Here is a 22807-nt window from a genome sequence, read left to right as displayed (position 1 = left end):
TTAACATTTCTCTCGTTATCATTTAAACAAACAAATGTTGGAGTGACTGCCACTTTAAACTGAACTTACTTTGTTTTTGGATATCTCAGCTATTTCAAAACTGATTTTCATCAAATAAACTTTGAATTCCCCTTAGGATTGCATGCTCTTTAAAGACATAATTTACCATTTGTAAATGAAACAAAAACCCGGTATTAGTGCTTTAAGATAGTTCTAAAATGTGAGTTAGGGATAAAAACAACCACTGTAAAAATTTAAATCCATATAATTGATGTTAAGTGTTGTTAAATACACAAAATGTGAACAAAAGTTATAACAAAAATGTTTCCAGGCTAAACCGTCTACAGTTATGGTTTACTGAGAAAAATATTGATATCTCCTTATATTTTAGACTTTTTTGCGAAAATCTTATATGGTAGGATGTTTTGTGATACAACAGACCTACACATTTGCATCAAATGTGATATCTTGAACATTTTTTTAAATCACTTCTCCCAAAGGTAAACAGGACCTTTAACATTTCATATAGTCATATCTAAGTATAAATTAAAGAATAGAATCCTCACCTCAACCAATACAATACCTTCCTTTGAAGTAAGTCCTTCATCAGATAGAGCAAAAAACAAACAGACAAACAAACAAACAAACAAACCAAAACAAAAATTTTCCAGTAATACTTCATCACACACTTGTTACAAAAAAGGGAAAATTTCTGATATTAAGATTAGGAATATTCCTTATATTTATTATAGTTTTCTTTGTTGTACAAGCTTTAAAGGAGAACTCCGGATGATTTTCATACTTGTACATTTTATTTTGATCAACTATGAATTGGTTTTACTGGGTACATAGAGTTTCAGAATTCAGAGTGATTAGGATAAGGAATAAGAATGTTTTCAAAATTTATAACAGATCACAATGAACAAGGATAAAGACATAGCACCTTCAACATACGAATGCATGAGTGGGGGACTCAAGGAAGCAGAATAAAGGAAGAAAGCATAGCGGCGTTGTAATAGAATTACTAATATATTGTTTCTGGAGCCTCCTACTCATGCGTTCATATGGAGAGCCCCTACTCATGCATTCTTATATGGTGAGCCCCGACCCATGTATTCTTAAGGTGAAGCTGCAATGTCATCATCCTTGTTCAGTGTGACATGTGTTGGGCTCTTCAGAGTATTGGTTTCTCTGCTCAAGGACCGCAATTGGTTCCACAAATCTAAACATGGATCTGTCGATTTATGTAGGCCTACTACATGATGTAAAATATCCTAATTATGAAAATCGCCCGGACTTCCCCTTTAATCTCAAATATCTCAATTTTACACGAATGAAGTTATTCGATTTTGTGGTCATTGTCTTCAAGTGATAAGATAATGACTTCCTTGTGGATAAGATAACAAAGGGTTGACTCATCACTTTCTCGTCATTTCCTGAGTTCTTGACTATTATAAGGACTCTTTTCTCTTCAAAACCTTTAAAGGACAAGTTCACCTTCATAAACATAAGGATTGAGAGAATGTATCAATATTAGTAGAACACATCATTGAAAGTTTGAGGGAAATCGGACAATCCGTTCAAAAGTTATGAATTTTTGAAGTTTTTGTGCAGTAACCGCTGGATGAGAAGACTACTGCAGTGTGTGAATAACTTAGATGTCACATGCGTACAACAATATAAGGAAAATATAAAGAGAATTTCACAAAATTTCATCTTTTGAAAAAAGTACGCATTCCCCCTACTCGTTACCGACAAATGTTATGGGTAATATTATTCCCCCTGCCTTTAGAAAGAGGCAAGTCAAGTGCTCTTTTATTATGCGAAAAAAGTGAAAATATGTTGAATTTTCTTTACATTTTCTTTATACTGTTGTACGCATATGACTCACAAGCTGTAGTAGTCTCCTCATCCAGCAGTTCCAACACAAAAATTTTAAAAATTCATAACTTTTGCATCGATTGTCCAATTTTCCTCAAACTTTCACTGATGTGTTCTACTAATATTGTTGCATTCTCTCAATCCTTATGTTTATGAAGGTGAACTTGTCCTTTAAGGCATGGAGAGAAGCGATGTGACGACAAAAGCATAATAGTTAGTGAAAATGAAATATTATGTGTGATGATTCACACCCCCTTCCCAAGCAAATAAGGAACATGACACGGTTGGCGTCATCGACACTTTTTTCTTGACTATTGTTATCTACTGAACGTAACTTGAGGTGATGAACATTCAAATGGTCACTCTCGTGCTGATTACTTCCTTGTTCAATTTCATTCATTATGTTTTTCAGTGTTCAGTTGTTTTCTCTACTTCCTACATTCAAGCACAAGCGATTTTTTCCTGTACGTGTACAAACTGACCTTTGTTAACTTCATGTAAACACGTTTAGCACACTGAGGTTGATTGAGCGAAACTCCTCTTATTTTAAAGGGATCGTATAGTTCTGGTAGAGACCTAACTTCAGGTTTCTAACATATTTTGTGAGATAATGAGAAACCTAAATGAAATATGAAAGAGCGTGTAATTCCATGATGAATTCAACGTTTATTTGATGAAAATTTGTTTTGAAATGGCTGAGATATCCAAAAAAGAGTGATTCTAATAAGTGAGGGACCTACACTTTATTATGATCACAAGTTTGTTTTACTTTGTTTTTGGATGTTTCGGTCATTCCAAACCCGATTGTCATCAAATAAACTTTGAATTCCTCTTAAAATGTTATGCTCTGTACCATTTAATAAGTGTTTTCTTGGTATCTCCCAAAAAGTTATAAGCCCAATTCTCATCTCCACCAATACTGTATCATCCCTTTAATTTTGTCCTTTTGTGGTTGTGTTGTTGTTTTCCGCGATCGCTTATGCCTATAGTGCTGCGCAACCCACCAATCTGGAACCGTGCGTTAACTCGGTGAACACACGCGGATCAGAGAGCAGGTGTGACTCGGGATGCTCACAGCTCTGTGCTGCACAGTGGAGCTCTTCACTGGTTTCATTCCGTCACCCTCAGGCCCGTTGTGTACAGACACTCGACGTGTCTGAGCCGTATTTTCACAGGACGTATGCCAGACTTCTCCGATACGTTGACGTTCGTTCGGCGGCGAGCAAGTAGCCCCCAAGCTTGCCCGAAGTCGTAAGTATGTTTTAGAGTATTGAGAATTTTGCGAAATGTTTGTAACTAACTTCTGGCCACAGTTCTCGCTTAAGTTATTTTTAACAAAGTGATCTCAGATTACTGTTGTCTGTGGGTAGTAAGGCGGCATGCATGATAGTGTAGTATATTTGTAGTTGAGATTTCTATATCTTTTGATTGTTTTGAAGAGAACTCAATGTCCAATGTGGCAGTGTGTGTCAGGTTCGGTTGATCCAAAACTACAAAGATCCGCTAATCATTAAACTGCAACGCTTCGTTCTACTATCCAAAACTCAGTGAAAAACTAAAGATCTGAAAAAAAAGACTGTTCATGATGTACCATTTGCTACTCGATTGCATGACCAGCGTATGCAATAGCAATGTAGCTGCATGAGAGAATCCTGCAAGCATCGGTGATCAATGAAAATAGGCGACTTTTTAATAGCATGGCGGTTTCCTGACCATGAGAAAACAGAAATAAACACGGTTCTATATATAGGCAAAGGGTATGCAAATGATTTCCAATGCAAATGAATTCAATAAGTCCAAAGATCAATAATTCAGCTCACTTTGACCATTAATACCAGACGGAATGACCCTGTGGAATGTTTGTATTGTTGGGTTCATGTGTACATGCTACTTTTTTATCACTGGATGAAATTACGTTTCCCTCTACCGCCTCCCACCCCATCCCTACCCCCCCCCCCCCCGCCTCCTCCTCCTCCTCCTCCTCCCGCGCTTTCCCAGGCTTTGAAGGAAGATTTCCTAAAACTGAAATTGATATTAAAATACGAATCCTATAATGCAGTCGTGCACAGTACATATCCGAGATCTGCAAATGCGAAGCATCAGGTAATATTTATCTACAGGTAAAGGGAATAGACTATAGCAGGGATGGTTAATACTATGCATTGTTTCGTTAATGTTTTGTTAGTTTCGGATGTGTTTTGTTTGTTCCGCGCTTTACATAGTGCAGGTAACCTCGGTAGTCTATGGTAAGTTTCAGTTTCCGTCCAGTTCACCTTAAAGGGGATGGCTAGTAACCGATCAGTGGGAATCAGAGGGAATGCTGAGGGATGATCAGCATTCCCACTGATTCCCACTGATCAGTTACTAGCCATCCCCTTTAAATCTCGCTCTTTGTTCAGTGTAGTGGGCCACTTGTCACTCTCCTATACTTTTTTTTTCCCCGGGTAGCCTCTTCAGTGTTGCCACTGCTCTACCAGAGGGCCCTGCTATTATTATTACCCTAGCGTTGCCAGGTACCCATTTATACACCTGGGTCGAGAGGGACACAGCGGGTAAAAACATCTTGCCCAAGGACGTAAGCACTGGGCGGGATTCGAACTCGGGTCCTCCGATCGGGAGTCGGGAGTCTTATCCACTATGCCACAGTGCCCCCACTCTTTGCAAGAGTATGCATTTATCTGTCTCTTCAACACTTATGATTACTTATAAGAAAAGAGAGAGATGATGGAACTGTGGCGATTAGTTCCTGCGATATCGCTAAGAATAATGCTGACACATTTTGTCCACTGATTTCTGCATACGTCATATTTATCAGCAGCCTAGCGTGGACCATCGTAAGCTGACAAGTTTATGAAAACGTTGTTTTTAATCTGCCTATAGCGTGCATTATCCATTATTTCTCCTCTTGTAGTCACTCTAAAAACGGTAATATAGTGGCAGTCTTGCCGATTGAAGCGTCACGCCATGCGCAGGGCATAATTATGTTTCATTCGATTTTGTTTATCATGTTTGAAAAGTCATAAATGAAAATAAGACGGTTGGCAATATACTGGTAGTACTCTTCCCAATTCGGCAAAATCGTCATCATCAAAGGTGATGCATGCAAAAGGGGTGCTGGAGAAATATCGTTTTCTCCGCGTTCAGCCACATGGACTACATCAGTCCTAAACATTTCTCGCTGCTACTTCCGCTTTGAGTGATTCTCGCGGGTCTTTTTCTGCAGACGGTTTCATGCTCTTTGTTCAGAGGTGCTTCTGGTGTTCGCATGGGCGATTGCAGAATGTCAACACGCCACTGAGTTTTGTATACACTTCTTTCACCACTTCTTTACATAACAATCGTGTCTCTCGGTCTTCATTTCTCCCCCCCCCCCCCCCCCTTTCCCTCTTTGGTCCAAGGAATCTTTTTGTACAGGTATGAATTGATCAAAATGCGTGCATGTGCCCATGCGTCTTCCAGTTATTATGTCTCTCCCCTTCTCTCCCTTCCCAGGGACTCTCCGCGCAGGTATGAATTGATAACGCTTAACGTGTACGTCGCCCCTCATCATCGAAAAGCAATGAGCTTGGTTTCCGTGCAGTCTGGACCGCGTCGCTGAGTGATCACGGTCTCTGAAACCAAAGGATCTTGTAAACTACGTCACAGAAAGGAACGTCAAGACTTTCCAGTCTACATACATAATTATTTCAATGGCCACCAATGGCAAGCGGAGAATGTGCTACAACGTTTCCACGTGAACGCTCTGTTTGCGAAAACATTAACTGAAGTGACGTACATGCACTTTGGCGTGGCCCTTCATAGAGTTACTTAGTAGTCTCGGGATAAGAATCTACTCCATATCGCCCAACAGCTCCCGGCTGTTCCGTCCGCTGCTAGTATGATGCACATTAGGAATGACATGGACGGGAACACCTTTAGACAGGGATACCTTCAGAGAAAGAAGGCAGTTGCTAAGGTAAGAAAAAGAGCCCGTGGTTAAGTCACCTAGCGTTTCCACGGCTCAGCATATCTCGTCTGATGGATGAGCGCGAAAGAGGGGGAAATCCCTAATTGGCCAATGTGTACAGATAAAAGGAACGGGAGTGCGTGTGTGTGTGTCCGTAGGGTGCAAATTCGTAATCCCTTCAAACTGCAATACATCGTTGCTTTAAGACCTCTTATAGCCCTACATGTATTCAAACCTCCCCTCCCCACCACTTCCATCCCTCTCGTCACTTTTAGCTCTCTTTCTCTATCTCCGTCAAACTACGGAGCTTTATCTCCACAGTCCAACTCCCTGTTTCAATCACTTGTACGTTTTTTAATGCCGCTGATTTCTTACCTACACTCACGCCTGATTATGTTTTGTGTATGGTGTACGCTCATCTGACTTTGAGCTTACTGTGCATTGGTTGGTTTATAACAGCTTCATTGTAGGATGAATAGCATTCTAATGATTGATACTTCTTGTAATTTTGTCCAATATTACTCATCAGTTCTGACATAACTTAGCAAGATATCATTTCATCTTGACCATATCATGAACAAGCATAACTGTCATAAAAAACATAATCATAACAGCATGCTTAAAAAGGTACAAAGCCTAGCAGGAGGTTGCTGTGGTACCATTATCAAACATGCACAAAATATGGGCATAAGAGTATGTCCATATTTCTTCAAACAGTATAGATACCCAATATCAAAATTAATGTTATCCGTCATGTATCAAAATATCCAACGATTCCAAGTATCCATAGGAAATAACGGAAATTTCAGCTCTATTTTCAATTTGACCTCAATGAACAGACCAATATCATATACAAACAGAAGTGTGGCAAGGGTAGGGCCTAAACATTGTACATAATTTTGAGAAACTTTTGGACTTCAGGTCAGAAAGCTGAGGTGGGGAAGGACTTTCGATGTCTTTTGTTTATCATTTTAGTAAAATAGAAACAAGTTATGCTCAGTATTCGGAAAGGTGCTCTTCAATATATTTTGTTAATCATATTAGGTACCTAAACAATGAATGACAGATGATGCCTAGACAATTTAGTTTGGAAGGTCTTTTGTAGAAGTATCCAGGTAATCTGAAAAAAAAAATATAGAAGAAAAATTATTGTAAAATATATGGCACGTTTAAGAATATTTACTTTCTTTTGTCTGATGATCTAAAGAATGAGAAACAGCTTGTGTCGTTTGTTTTATGCTTAAATACAGTATAATCGCAAGAACTTGGAGATGATAACTTTAAAGGCTGTTAGGTCCTACTTTAGCGCCTAAACCCTGATTTCAGATTTTTAAACTTTTTATTTTTTTTTTTCGTAAACGATAGCGAGAATTGTGAGGTGTTTTCATCATAATCACATTACATTTGCATGAAGTTACTCTTTCGTGAAAAAAGGTATAGTATGATATTATTTGACAACTTCTTTACTTTATCATTTTTCATCTATAATGTATTCAATTCGATTCGTTTCTATTCTACTCGCAAAATTCAAATGGATGGTATAGCTTTGGTTGAGATGGGTATTCAAGGTTTAACTTTTTTCCAATTAATTAGTAAGCACTAATATGAAATAGTAAAGAGCATATAATTCTGAGAATAGCTAAAAGTTTATTTTGTGACAACCGATTTTGAAGCGGCTGATTTTCATCAAATAAAATTTTAATTCCTATCGTATACTCAATTATGTATTTCATACGAGTGGTTTCTAATAACTTATTATGGCGCAAAGAAGGTTGACACCTGAATCCCCATCTCAACCAAATCCCTTTGAATACCGAGTGGCATTCCTCCTCACAATCTTTTTCAGTATATTTCATATCTTGTATCAATGGATCAAGACCAAATGGAGGTATGAAACGTAGACCCTCACTGTCGGAAAATGATAACAAGGCTTTTACGTCTCCGTGACGTCAATAAACACAAAAATAGCAAGAGTGTCCGATCACCTTTGGAGGCGCTCGTCGTTTCGCCTCCGCAAGGAAAACTTAAAAAGGTTTCATGTGCTGTATTTTTTAAGCTTGACAAACCATTTTTTTTCAACTTCTATTTCCATATATATTTGTTCCTGTCATTGTATAAACATTAACTTTCAGCTGAGATACAAGATCAAAATTATCTGATTGCCTAATAACAGTAATTATGATCTAATTGTTGAGTCAGAGTTGTTGCAGTGCATAACCCCCTTGTCTATTATTCATTGCAGCTATCAGTATGTAATGATATACATAATAAAATGTTATTACATAATTATGATAATTATGAATGACCGTGAAACCTATCCAAATCTATAGTTATGAAATGAATGACCTTGAACCTATCTATCAGCATATCCAAATATCATTCTTTCTTTCTCTTTTATCGGAATATGATGAAATTCAATCGGAAGAGGTCGGTTTCATTACGTTTGAAGTGGTATTCAGTATCACAAAGAGTAGCTGCAAGGGCTCTTCAGAGGCGATTCGCTTCCTCGAATTTCAACATGAGACTGCAACATATTCTGCGCAAAGAGAAAGCTTTGCTGGCTGGCTGAACTTATACAGACCCGATGGGGGCTCTTATAAGCATGAGTGAGTCACACGCTGACACTTGGCGTGAGAGGTCTTGATCGAGAGCCAAACTGTCAGATACCCTTTCCTCTTTTGGGTTCTATTTCTTAATCTGTCAAAAGTAATTAGAAATTTCGTGGAGAGTATGAAATTCTTGGCCGACTCAGAGCCGCAAAGTTATGATTATGTCTATGATCACCAAAGAAGTATCATATTATTTTGTTGGTTTATTTTTTATGCATCATTTGATTTTTAGTCTCCGATTAGAAATAGCAAAGAACACTTTCGCTTTTCTTGGCAGAATTTAGACACAAAACCCCACGTACTTGCTTATTTCAACCCTGTAAACATTATTAATAAGCATCTACAGTGTATAGGTCATCGGTGCTTCAGACGCCTGGTCTGAAGATGATTTTATTCTATCCCTATATTTTGTCAAAACTCATACGTCATGCCAGCTTCAAAGGAATGTATACTTCAGAATATAGAAGCCTGAATACTACACAGGCATGACTATTACTAGACAGCTATTAATAGTCCCATTAACTAATCTATAGAGATCAATTGATGATATTATCAGACATCCGATACTGATGATGATTATGATAAGTCATGTTTACAGACAGCATAAAGTTACAAAATAAGCAGCTCGCTAATTAGTCTGACGCAAAACTTGTATAAACACGCCCAAAACTGGTCTAGTTTACTTATTTTCATATCTTCATTGACGTTGTATAATGGCCCTATCAAAGAAGTTTCAACCTTATAATGCATTTAACTCCATTATCAGTCAACCAAAGGAAGAAAGATAAAGTGCATGTTGTTTTATTTGTTGGCGTTGCGATAGATTCGGTCGTAAATTGCAATAGTTTCAGGTCCATCTCTTTGTGCTTCTCTCTCTCCCCCCCCCCCCCCCCTCTCTCTCTCTCTCTCTCGCATTTTCTATTCCTGGAAACATCGAGAGCTGTAGTTAACAAAGTGAGAGTCTAGAACCACTTAGGACAGAGTTAATTCATCGCTGGACTATAATGTATTTCATTCATATATCAAACACACACACACACACACACACAACACAAACACAACTAAGAGCTTTGATACTGAAAGTGTGAATGAAAGCTCAAATGAAATACTATAGTACCCTTTACAATAGTGGCAGTGTGGCAGATATAGAAGAGGGTATATGTCTTACATATCAAGTTGGTATTGGAATGAACAATAACGGTTTAATTTTGATGAAGGCAAGTCACATCAGAATTGGTGGACACATAGTCCTGCAGGGGAAAGCTCTCGTCATTTCGGCATGCAGTCAAAATTACAGAAAAGAGTTCACATGTGAAAGTGAACAGTTAGGCCTACTGGTGTTTTGCTTATGAGACCCCCCCCCCCCTCCCCTTTAGAGGGCCCCTTGTGAGTGCACGTTGACTCACACCTACCAATCCCCCCGCCCCCTCCCCCTCCCCCTCCCCCTCCCCTTTTCCCCATTCTCTCTTTCTCCAAACTGTGAGCTGCAGTCCTCGGTAGTTGATTTCTCTTGTGGTGACTATACCTAATTCTCATTTTGTTAATTCAATGACATATAATTATGACAGAAGCGGAAATGACATGTCACCGTAAGTCGCCGTATTAAAGATGACAGTAATCATGTTACATATCGTCCTGTTTAGGTCTTATTACACACATGGAGGTCTGAAAGATGGCAAGAAGTGAAACTGGGGCTTTGTTTTGTTATTAAAGTGTTACGTACAAACTGCGAGGGTCACCTTTAAAGGACAATTCATCAGCATACATGCGTGGATTGAGTGAATGCAGCAATAGTAATAGAACACATCAGTAAAAGTTTGAGAAACATTTCTGTTCAGTCAACACTGGATGAGAAGACTACTACAGTTTGTGATGTCACGTATGTACAATGATACTGAAGAGAATTTAACATAATTTCATATTTTGATAGCAACATAAAAGAGGCTTGACTTACCTCTTTCAGAAAACAGTGCATGGGAACAATTATTGTGCTTTACGTGTGTCAGCAACACGTTTAGGGAATGTGTACAGTTTTCATTTACAAAAATGAAAGTTTGTGTTATTTTCTGTATATCATAATGTACATTTCGTGACATCACAAACTGTAGTACATTGTAGTCCTCTCATCCAGACTACTCAAAAACTTTCAAGAGTCATAACTTTTGAACTTTCACTGATGTGTTATGTTAATATTGCTGCATTCAGTCAATTCGCACAGCTGAGTGTATTGTTTGAACACGTCTTTTATGCGTTGCTAACGCAATTGTGTCGGGGGGTTTTCTCCGACCTTTGCGCAAAATCTATAGCCAGACAATTTCAGGTTCACATTATCAAGGTACTGCGCTTGTTGGAAGCAGCATCATTATCAATATCAATGTAATATCAACGACTGATCATAGAGATCTCAGTCTTTAGACATTATTAGATTTGTTAAGTAAAACCGTTGGAGTCAAGGATTCCAATACCCATTTTTTTTTTTCAGTTTGATTACCATAATCGCGACTTTATGCTGTCGTTTCCTCGCAGTTGAAATAAAGAAACACTTAAGAACCATTTGTACCATGTGTAATATGGTAGCTTTCGTGTGAATCGTCACCATGACCGTTTATCACCTCGCACTATACAATATGATTTTTTTTTTCCGGTTTACGCTAGCATTCAACAGTTCACATGCGATAAGTTAACTCTGCGTCGATTTTGTATATTTTTGTATTGCAGCTGATTGACAAGTTGTCCTTCATCGACCTAAATGAGCACCGATTATTCTGTCTTTAGAAATAACTATGATAAAATAATATCATGGACATATTTACTCGGGTTGGACTCGAACCAATGATACTAACATCAGGCGTCAAATCCACTAATAGACTAACGAGCTTTCGTCCGACAGCCAATGGCTCTTATCCCTTGTAGCAGCGGGTATGCCATCATTTTTTTTTATTATACTAAAGCAATAATCGTTGCTTATTTACGTCGATGAAGGGCAATTTTGTCAATCAGTTGCAATAAAAAAAAAGATAACTCTGGCACGACAATCTGGCTATCTTGCAGAGAACGTAATTCAGGGCTGTACGTGAAAGAATTTTTTTTCGTATCCTTCTCGAAAGAGAAGCGATCAAGTGTCATGTTATCGGGTTTCAATTCTGAAATCATCTAGTTCAAGCAGCTAGTCGGTTTAATTGGCTTATTGTGATTACTGTATACTAAGTGCACAGGATAACATTTTACCATCGAATCTCTATTAAGCATGCACGTTCATCGGAAATAGCACTTTAGGCTGTAATCATCAGCAACACTTTAGGCGAAACGGAAAGTGATGTCAGCAAGCAGTATAGAACTTACTTCGGATAGATGCGTACTGCATGCACCAAGGGGAAAAGTTTACCGGCGCCATAACGGTTCCGATTTATTAATTTTCATCCAATGGTAATGCATGGTGTGATTATTTTTATAAAACTCCCAAACAGTATTATGGTAGTTGAAAGGCCTACTTCAATAAGAGATTCTGTAAAGTAACAACAAACTCCATTTACATTGTACATGCATCCATGCATGCCGGTATCCGCATTGTGAAGATAATTATAAAGAAAGGAAATTTAACAACATTTTAATCTGCCATTTAGCCCATTTAGATGTAACTTCCAAACGAAATCTTTGTATGTGCCAAATTCAACATCATGCATACAAGTAGACGCTTCCGCGACATCTTTTGCTTATATATCCGATCGGTGCGGACACTGTTGATAGCGCGTAAGTAATAAGTATGCGACGCGAACGCTAAGACGACGTTAATTAGAGGGAAAATGGTGTTCTGCACATTAGCGAGAAAGCTGTTTCCAGTGTCCAACCCGGGAGGCTGCGTCGTCTTTGCGTTCGCGTCGCAAATGTAAAGCTTTCTATCGCCAAATGCGCGTGACAAATCAATAATTGCACGCTTGCTTGTTTGTTTGTTTGTTTTTGATTGTTTGTTTGTTTAAGATGAATTGAATGCTAGGTATAGGCGACGGTATACGCTTTGATACATTGTCTTGTCGATGTCGACAAGCAAGGTAGATATTTAGTGACTCTTATTCCACTGAGAGAGATGCTCATACCTAACTGCAGAGAGACGGATTCCCTCTCAACAGCACGTTATGACAAATCCTGAATCGTGTTTGATTTCCTTCAGTCCGCTACCCCCACCATGCCGGTTGCTTCCGGACCGGTCTCCCGACGGGGGCACTCTGACGGGCTGTCGAGGGTAGGGGCCCGTTTTGAGTCAGGCGTCCGGCATGGTGACTTATGTCGGAAACCCCTCTCAAAGAACCCCTCACCCCATCAATCATACCTATAGACTCATCTTTCTTCCGGGGGTAATAGCGGTCCTAATAGATGTATTGAACTCGGAGTCGTCCTCCTGTGACATGTTACTTTGAAGGCATTATTTATACCATTTGCTGGTGAAACAAAAACTCAAAGTAATCCTAAAATGTGAGTTAGGGATAGAAACAATCAATGTAAAAAGGCCAGTATAATGAATGTTAAGTATTGTTAAATTAACAAAATGTAAGCAATATGTGCCTTTTTATATCAAAAATGTTTCTAGTATCCAAAACCGTATCTGGTTATGGTTTATTAAGAAAAGATAGTGTTATTTTGACCTTGATTTTTGACCTATATTGTACATTTTGCTACAAAATGCTACTCCTTCGCCATTTCTAACCCGATTTCGATTCCGTTTGCTTTATATGATGGCACTAGGTGAGGGCTTCAAAACTTCTACACAGAATTTTGACCTTTGACTTCTTTGACCTTTGACCTTGATTTTTGACCTATATTGTACATTTTGCTACAAAATGCTACTCCTTCGCCATTTCTAACCCGATTTCGATTCCGTTTGCTTTATGTGATGGCACTAGGTGAGAGCTTCAAAACTTCTACACAGAATTTTGACCTTTGCCTTCTTTGACCTTTGACCTTGATTTTTGACCTATATTGTACATTTTGCTACAAAATGCTACTCCTTCGCCATTTCTAACCCGATTTCGATTCCGTTTGCTTTATGTGATGGCACTAGGTGAGGGCTTCAAAATTTCTACACAGAATTTTGACCTTTGACTTCTTTGACCTTTGACCTTGATTTTTGACCTGTATTGTCCTTATATTCTAGGTTTTATTATGATTTTTTTTTATGTGGTAGGCTGTTTTGTTATACAACTGACTTACACATAAGCATCAAACGTGATAGCTCGAACATTTTTTTTTTATTATTAAATCACTGCTCCCAATGGTAAACAGTACCTTTAAAGTTTCCGATTAAACTTCAGAAACTGCGTAGACTTGTACTGAGAAATAAGCATGACGAATATTGAATGTTCGTTGATACATTGATCACCCCTGTCTTAATCCTGGCTCTCAAGACCTTACAATCTCATCTATGTAACGGAAATCATGCCAAAAAAAAATGTTAGCTGAAATCACAGAAGAGCGATTATATGCTCACACAAAGTAAGCCACAGGCTCTGCTATTAGAGAAGCGAATATGGCTATATACAAATAGGCCTACCTATCATTTTCTTTCAAATCTAGAGTGTCGACCCCTCCCACTCCTCCCCCCCCCCCCCCAAAAAAAAAAAAAAAAAACATGGATTGTCAAGGTTACAAATGTTTGCAACATTGAACCGATTCTCCATTGTGCAGTAAAGTTAAAAGGGGGAAATAAGTTACAAAGGAGATGTCACCGCCATTATTAATTTTGATGCGTTAGATATTTTGTTCACATGATTTAGGTCAATCTTATTCATCGAAATGCACAAAACCGATGGCATGCTTATCAGCTGCCACTAGGAGCAATTCATGCTCACATACTGAACAGTATGCGTGTATGCACATTATCTCGATATCCATTTTCGGTACTACAGCAATTTCACATCGAGTCAATACCTCAATGTGCGGTACATAAGTTCCTGGCTGAAAGAAAAACCTCTTATGTCGCGCTTGTACAATGCTCCCTTCCCGCGTGTAGTGCGGTAACTATGGTTACCGGGCTGTTGTCTGCTTAAAGAAGTTATGCCCCATTGTAAAATAATGTGGATCAATCAGCACTTTGTTGTCATGTTTTGTCGGTGTGAATGATGAACATCATCATCATAGTCAATAGCAGTGAAGTAGTTTCCAAATGTCATTCTATGGCTCTGTTTGCATTTATATTATGTTGAGTGTGTTGCATAGTGGACTATCTAAACAAAACATACACGGAAAAAAAAAAGAGAGAGAAGCTCGCTTTTCTCACTGTGTTTCTATACGTCAGAGCGTGTATTCTGGTCCCTTTCTCACGGGACTCTGTGAGCCCCTTTTTATCACAAAGTTGATTTTAGCAGTTTCATGGAGCGTAAAGTGTAGATTTTTTCTGGGATTTAATATTTCATGCAAGCGTTCTTCTTTTCTTTTATTTCCTTATCCATCGTACGCTTTCGCTGCGTTTGTCTTATCATCATGGCAAAAGTCAAACGTTTAGCAACTCTGTCTAGAGTGTCCAAAAACGTCTGCTTACATTGTTCAAAGTACTGGTTTTAATAGCAATAATTACCACCTGTAGACCTATATTATGATAACAGACCCTGAAATGTCAGAAATCGCCGGATTAGTGCCCAAAGAAGCTTTACCACTTCACCTCGTGTCATTTTCCTTGCTATACAAGAAATAAAACTTCATAACATGCACTTTGAGAAACTTTATTTAGTCGGCATCGTCATGGCTGAATCAGAGTTGTTGTTAGTCGAAAGATGTTTTGTAGCATGACATATCGCCCATAACAACATCGATACTCGTAAGGTTATAAGCTGCACGCAGTTTTTGTATGATGGCATGGCTTTATTTTCTTCTATTTTCTGTTTATCTGTTTCAGAGCGTGAGAAAGAGATGGTTTTGCTTGAACTCAGACGCACTCATCACTTACAAGTCGGAGGATGACGCCAGAAATAGTGGAGTAAGTTGACTTCTTTTATTTCTTTTCCGTCACGAAATAAGAGTGTGGATTTCATTAATCGTCCATTCTTGCATTAGAGACATTTCTTTGTAGAAAGGATCTCATTATTCTGAATGATTGAACTACGGAATCTTTTATTTCAAAAGTTAGGTATAGGAAAGGCAAACGTTTTAATCGTATAACATATATTGGTTTTAGCATGTGAGGGAATTCAAACAGATTTGGTACATAATGTATCGATTTCTTAACCTCTCTCCAGTCACTTTGTCAAATCTATTTAACTATCTATCTATCTATTTATCCTTCTATCTATTTCAGTATTTACCTATTCATTCATCCATCTGTTTGTTTATGTCCATGTATCATTCTTTCGGTTCTTCGCGCGTGATTGTGGTTTCCGATTTTATCCTTTTCTATTTCATCATCCACGATGACTATATTATACTGCTGTGTCGTTTAAGATATATTTCTTATTTCGCCTCGCCATTTCTTTCTCCTCTGGCATTCTGAGTTTCTGACAAGACAAACCAAGCCTTCTCAACGTTCTACATTGTCTTCTTCCTGGAAACGCTCATTATTAAATCTCTTTGTTTCCATGGTTACAGGAGTGTCTGGACGTCCTACCCCTCATCAATGTACAGACGGTGAAGAAGCAGTACACCAACAGCCAGAAGTACCCTTTCGAGATAATCACTCTGCAGAAGACCCACGTATTCGTGAGTGTCTGTGTCAATGATAATGCGCGCGGCAATCAGACGGTGGAGTTCATCTGATGTTATCAGTGAATGTTTCTTGGCGCGTCGCCAGGGTTACCGACTCCAAACAGTTGGGGAAAAAAAGATAAGAGGAGAGGAACAAGAAGGAGGAGGAGAAGAAGAAATATAAAATGACGATGATGATTATCAAACTTTCAAAGAAGTATATGAAGGACGATCATTATATTTGATAATAACGAGAATGAAGAAATGGGGAAATGTAAAAGTTTCGGTATCTACAGAAGAGGTAGAAAACAAAGAAACAGAAAAAGAAGTAGACAAAAAGAGAAGGTTAACGCCCAAGAGAAGAAGAAGAGGTGAAGGAGAGTTCAGTTTACATAGTTATCAAAGCCTGCTAGATGCAGAAAGTATAAGCTGAAGCGTACGTCCGACGTAGCGTTATAGAATTACTTTCATTACTATTTGATTTTATTATTGTTGTGAAGAAAAATATTCTCCTTGTGCCAAGCACAACGTGAAATCAACATCATATCTACCAGTATGAAGCATAGCATTTGACATAAATGCCGACACTTGGTTTCCTTCTCACAGTTGCAAACTCACATGCTAGAGCTTTGTTGGATGAGCTTGCTGAAAACACGATGAAAGTGTGACCAAAAAAACTGGGCTATCCTTACGGACAGAAAATCAGTTGCTTCAACAGAACAGTGAAGACCCCTATCACGCGTGTGTGTCATACGGAAGGGAAATGCTCATTTCCCCGAGAATGTCCAAGCCAATAGCGACAAATGTCATAGCCCGAGAGGCGTCCAGTCAGGTTTCGATCGAGCACGTCTGCGTTTCCCCCTTCCCCCATCAGAAAAAAAAAATGGCGAAGTCGAAGCGAGTAAAGTCGTTGTGACGGTTTGCGCATGAGCAAAACGAAAGGTCACGAAATGACCCGAATTACGCAGTTTCCCTTTATCCACGGCGAGTAAAATTATATATGATTATTTTGAAGTACATCGAGATAATCCAGTGCATCAATATATCTTCCTATATAATCATCAAGGATATGTTGATGTCTGTAACAGAATGTAGCTGAGTATAATCTAAACTGGTGTGATGACTACTGCATTTCCAACAGTGGGATAAAGGTCAAGAATCTGACGTTAAACCCGAGTAATCAAATCATGCTAGAGAATGCTCACAGGAACAACTAATCAGTGTTAGTTTATAATCTTTAAGTCAGAAAAAAAAGAAATTCTGTAAATAACAGTATTTAAACAGAGAGTAGTTTACTATGACATGTGACGTGAGACGTATTCTTTCTTTTAAGAAACATATCATTTCATCAGCCTTGGTCTTAATATTGGCTTTATTTGGTCACGCTTACATAAGAAGAGCTTCTTCCGCTAGAAGTGACTTATTGATTGAATCATGGTTTGAATCGCCGCCGTACCAATCCTACCATAATGCTATCAAATTTCATGACAATTTTGCCAAATGTGTACCATTTTTATTTGGGCAAAGACAACAATAGATTTTTGCGCCTCTTTATAATTCAGGAATTACGATGGATGGTGAAAATCCTGACGACATTATCCTGTGAGAAAAAGCAAGCAGTGTGTCTGTTTCCCTTTAAAGTTCGTGCATCTCTTTTGCAACCCTGAAGATTGTTGGATTCCATTCATTCTTGAGTTATGGTATATTCAGTCCTCAGAATAATGAAACTGAAACTTCTTTATGATTGAGGGGGGAAATAATACTATAGATTTCAATGCATCTAATTGAACCCGGAAAAGGAAAATTCAACCGTTATTCTCATTTCAAATGAGAATCGTAATTTCGACTGACATGAGTTCAGTTTTTCATTTCTGCAAAAAAAAAAAAAAAAAAAAAAAAAAAAAATTGAGTTGAACTGTCATAAGAGTTCATTCATAAACGACGTTGGGAGACATAATTTATGCAAAATTTCGTGACGTTTGCAAAAGAGGTAAACAACCCTTAACTCTTCCAGTCTCGTGAAGGGTATAATATGTTTATATACAATGCCAGTAGAATATATTCTAAGCCAGTGATGCCGAGAGCATTATAGTTTCTGTCATCCCCCCCCCCCCCATCCCTCTAAAGTGTAACATTTCTTGCTTTCTTGCATTTTCTTCAGATGACTGAGAGCGCCTACGAACAGGACCAGTGGGTGAAAGCCTTCCACGCTGCCATGCAGGCCCGATGCTTCACTGGACATACGGAGGGGATCACCTCGAAATATGGCGGCAGCGGGAAGGACAGACGGTTGGTTGAAATACCCTGTAAACAGAAGGTTGCCATAGTGATAGACAGTCACAACGTAATATGACATTCGTAATACGTGCATGCGCCTTTACTCTTCACGGAAGACACTGATTATCTATCGTATCCGGGCACTTACCCCCTGGGCAACTACCCTCCGGATAACTACCACCCGGATAATTACCCCCCAGGTCTATTCCCCCTTAGGGCAACTACCCCCCGGACAACTACCCTCCCAGGGCAATCACCCTCCAGGGCCATTACCCCCTAGGAAAACTACCACCCGGTCATCTACCCTCCTAGGGCAACTACCCCCAAGGGCAATTACCCCTAGGACATCTACCCCCCGGATAACTACCCCCTGGGTAACTACCCCCTGGATGACTACCCCCCGGATAACTACCCCCCAGATAACTACCACCCGGATAACTACCCCCTGGATAACTACCCCCCGGATAACTACCCCCTGGATAACTACCCCCCGGAGAACTACCCCCTGGGTAACTACCCCCCGGAGAACTACCCCCCGGATAACTACCCCCCGGATAACTACCCCCCGGATAACTACCCCCCGGATAACTACCCCCCGGATAACTACCCCCAGGATAACTACCACCCGGATAATTACTCCCCGGATAACTACCCCCAGGATAACTACCACCCGGATTACTACCCCCCCATTAACAATACCCCGAACCCACCCCCCCCCCCGCCCCCTCCTGATACTTACCTACTGGACAACCCTCCCTCCCCGCCCCCCGAAAGTTACCACCCGTCGTATATTTTCCATAAGTTCATAACACCATATCAGAAGATGCACCTTTCTCTTACACTGTCATCACTCTTTTGGCTTGTCATTTATTTTCTACCGTTATAACACATGATAGACGATAAACATAAGAAAAGGAGAGTTGATTTCACTGCAATTCATATTCCCTTAACATTAGCGAGGGACTCTTCGATATAAAGCCATAATTTCTGATAGGATCCGGGCACGGTTTTATGAAAGTTATCAGTCCTGACAAGCTGTCAGTTCCACACAATTACCAATCGTTGTAGGTCGATCAAAGAAGGTCCATGGTAACAAGTCAGTGACTCGAGCTTATCAATCAAGCAGAACCCATGGTTTTATTGAAATTATTAGATACTAACAAGATGTCATAACTGGCAACTTTTATCAAAAGGTGCCCTAATCTGTCATGAGAGTAAAATTACAGCTTGTTTTACATACAAGTAGAATGTGCTAGTTTTCAAATTAAATGTTCTCGACACTTTAAGAGGAAATCCAGTTCAAATATAAGTTAGTCTCATTAGAAAGAGTAAAATATTACGAGTTTAACGGTATTTTTTTTTTTTACAAAACACCCCTAGTTGTTAACGAAGTCTTTTGTCCTGCACCCTCTTTTTGAATAGATCTAGGGAGAGTTGTAGTTGACAGAATCCTTTTTACATTATAGGGCTGCTCTGTTTTATCCCGGCCATTTCAAGAGTATTTTTTTTTTCTCAAAAAATTGAATCCTTCTTGGAATAACATGCTCTTTAATATTTCGTAAGGGGTTTCTAATTATCTCACCCAAAAGATGTTTAAAACCTGAAGTTAGGTCTCGACCAAAACCAGACGATATGAAAAAATGTTGGGTTTTTTTTTTCAATTCAAATAGCTAATGTGTTCGAAAATAACAATGAGAGACGTAATTTTCTGGGGGAGAGTTATTGTAAGAGGGGTGATTGTTTGGAGCCTAATTTTAATAAGGAGTAATTGTCAAGGGAGGTAATGTTCTGCAGTGATCATACCAAGGAGGTGACAATCTCTTCCCACATCCTTGATATACTAGTTGTTAATATGCCCAATAATGCAGTAGGGCAATTCTGAAATGAGCGTTAACGGTATAACAGTAAAATAGTTACAAAATTGATGAAACAATGCAAAGAAAGCAAATTAAGACAGAGACGAAGTACACAAATAAAGATACAGTGCACTCCCGTTCAGTGGCGTATCTAGGGGGGGGGGGGGGGGTCAAGGGGGGCACGTGCCCCGGGCGCCACTCCTTGGGGGCGCAAAAAACGAAAAAAAAGCGAAGAAAAGAAGAAAAAAAAACGAAGAAGAAGAAGAAGAAAAGAAAGAAGAAGAAGAAGAAGAAAAAAAAAAATCTCGCCCGGAAAGGGGGGGGGGGAGGGAGAATAGTGGGGGGGCAGAAAACCAAATCAAACAAGATAAAAACAAAACATGATGATGACGCGGACAAAATGACAATGTTTATTGTGTTCACACAAGAATTCCATGTTCCGTAAGCTGAAATACAAAAATTTTCGGCGCGCTCGCTGCCCTCGCTCGCCAAATATATATAAAAAAGAAGGTAAGAACAAAACTTGATGATGACGCGGACAAAATGACAATGTCTATTGTGTTCACACATGTCATTTAATATTTAGCAGGCAAAATGTTTCACTGAGCAGCGGCTGCAATTTCTTTTGTTCTGAAGCGATCGCCAATTGGATCAAAAGGCGCCAACGGTTTCGAACATACGGGGGGGGGGGGGCGCAAAAAAACTCCCAAATCAAACAAGATAAGAACAAAACGCAATGATGACGCGGAAATATACAAATTTCGGCTTCAGTTTGTTGGTATAAATCGTTATCTATAAGGTCGTCACTATATCTTGATTAGAATTGTAAGATTTAATAAGCAAAAAATGACAAAAATTCCATGTTTTGTAAGCTGAAATACAAAAATTTTCGGCTCGCTCGCTGCGCTTGCTCGCCAAAATTTATATATATATATATGTAAAAGAGAGATAAGAACAAAAGGTGATGATGACGCAGAAATATACAAATTTCGGCTCACTCGCGCGCACTAATTTAGAGTATTTTTTTCAAGTCCTCAGTTTGTTGGTATAAATCGTTATCTTTAAGGCCGTCACTATATCTTGATTAGAATTGTAAGATTTAATAAGCAAAAAATGACAAGAATTCCATGTTTTGTAAGCTGAACTACAAAAATTTTCGGCTCGCTCGCTACGCTCGCTCGCCGAAATTTATATATATATATATATATATATATATATATATATATATAAAGAGAGATAAGAACAAAACGTGATTATGACGCAGAAATATACGAATTTCGGCTCACTCGCGCGCACTAATTTAGAGTATTTTTTTCAAATCCTCAGTTTGTTGGTATAAATCGTTATCTATAAGGCCGTCACTATATCTTGATTAGAATTGTAAGATTTGATAAGCAAAAAATGGCAAGAATTCCATGTTTTGTAAGCTGAAATACAAAAATTTTCGGCTCGCTCGCTGCGCTCGCTCGCCAAAATTTATCCAAAATTCGCTACATTTAAATCACCCTCAAAAGACCCCTTTTAAGTGCTTGAAAAAAGCATATCATGTAGACTTTGTTTAAAGTCCCTACCGGGATGGGGTTGGGGTTGAACACTTTTTCAGAAATTAGGGGCGCAATTTTCGCGCTTGCCCCGGGCGCCGTTTCCCCTAGATACGCCACTGCTCCCGTTACAACGAACACGGTTATAACGAAATTTCGTTATAACGAAGCAAAACTTCTGGTCCCAAAATTATCGCCATTAAAGTCTATGGTACAAAATTCGCTTATAACGAAGACGGTTATAACAAAATTTTCGTTATCGCGAAGTCTTTTCTGAGCGCCACTGACAAAGAAAAACAAAAGAAATACGCTCCGTTATAACGAAATGCGGATCGCATTCGAAAATGCGTAGCGGAACAAGCATTATTAAAGCGTCTCTGCATGAGCGAACGCATCATTAAATGTTCACTCCGTGTATCACGCACAGTTTCCGAGGGGAACTTGCGTTGTTGTAATAAAATAATTTGAATTCAGCTAAGGTTTGTTTCATTGTTCCGAAGTCCTTTAATACAAAACACACAGATTCTGATACAACTAAATGTCCGTTAGTTCGGAAATGAAAGAGGGTTTGTTATTAAGCACATTTTGGCGTTATTCCAAAGGTTCGTTAATTCGATAATAAAATATGGTCCTTATTCTTATTCTTATACAGTTCGTTAGTCCGAAAATGATAGGAATTCAAAACGTTCGTTAATCGGAACATTACAAAAAGTATCGTTAATCCATGGTGGAAAAAGGAGAGTACACTAACAAAACTTAAGAATTGCAATCTTTATAATCGTCTTAAGATAAATAAATCTTCGAAATAACTAACCTTTCTCATCTTTTTTTTCATTAACAAAATTTCCTCGGAATAACGAACCTTATTTCATTTTCGGATGAAAAAGCCTTCGGAACAACGGACTTTCTGACTAGTGAACCTTTTTCTTTTTTTTTTTTTTGATTTATAAACCTTCAGAATGACGAACCTCATTTCATTTTCAGATCAACGAACCTTCGGAAAATGAACAATATATTATTTTGATCTAG

At 38.8% G+C, this 22807-nt stretch overlaps 1 protein-coding gene across 2 annotated transcripts in view; it reads left to right on the top strand.

Moving 5' to 3' along the window:
• Positions 1 to 2986: 2986 nt before the first annotated feature.
• The window catches only part of LOC139708938 (uncharacterized), a 29281-nt gene continuing 9460 nt past the window's right edge, over positions 2987 to 22807 (top strand). The window contains exons 1-5 of one of the 2 annotated variants that reach the window (XM_071620905.1): positions 2987 to 3132; positions 5374 to 5836; positions 15323 to 15403; positions 16009 to 16119; positions 18266 to 18393. In XM_071620905.1, the coding sequence (XP_071477006.1) occupies positions 5759 to 5836; positions 15323 to 15403; positions 16009 to 16119; positions 18266 to 18393 (398 nt within the window). In that variant the 5' untranslated portion in view covers positions 2987 to 3132; positions 5374 to 5758. Of the gene's footprint in view, positions 3137 to 5373; positions 5837 to 15322; positions 15404 to 16008; positions 16120 to 18265; positions 18394 to 22807 lie in introns of both variants that reach the window. The other variant, XM_071620906.1, reaches the window with a different exon arrangement.

This window comes from Diadema antillarum, unplaced genomic scaffold (genome assembly GCF_040938485.1).
Source record: "Diadema antillarum isolate AM-2024a unplaced genomic scaffold, OU_Dant_1.0 seq00001390_RagTag, whole genome shotgun sequence".
In the NCBI taxonomy this organism is placed as follows: Eukaryota; Metazoa; Echinodermata; class Echinoidea; order Diadematoida; family Diadematidae; genus Diadema; species Diadema antillarum.
Note: the sequence above shows the minus strand (reverse complement) of the source record. Positions and strands in the feature narration are given on the sequence as shown.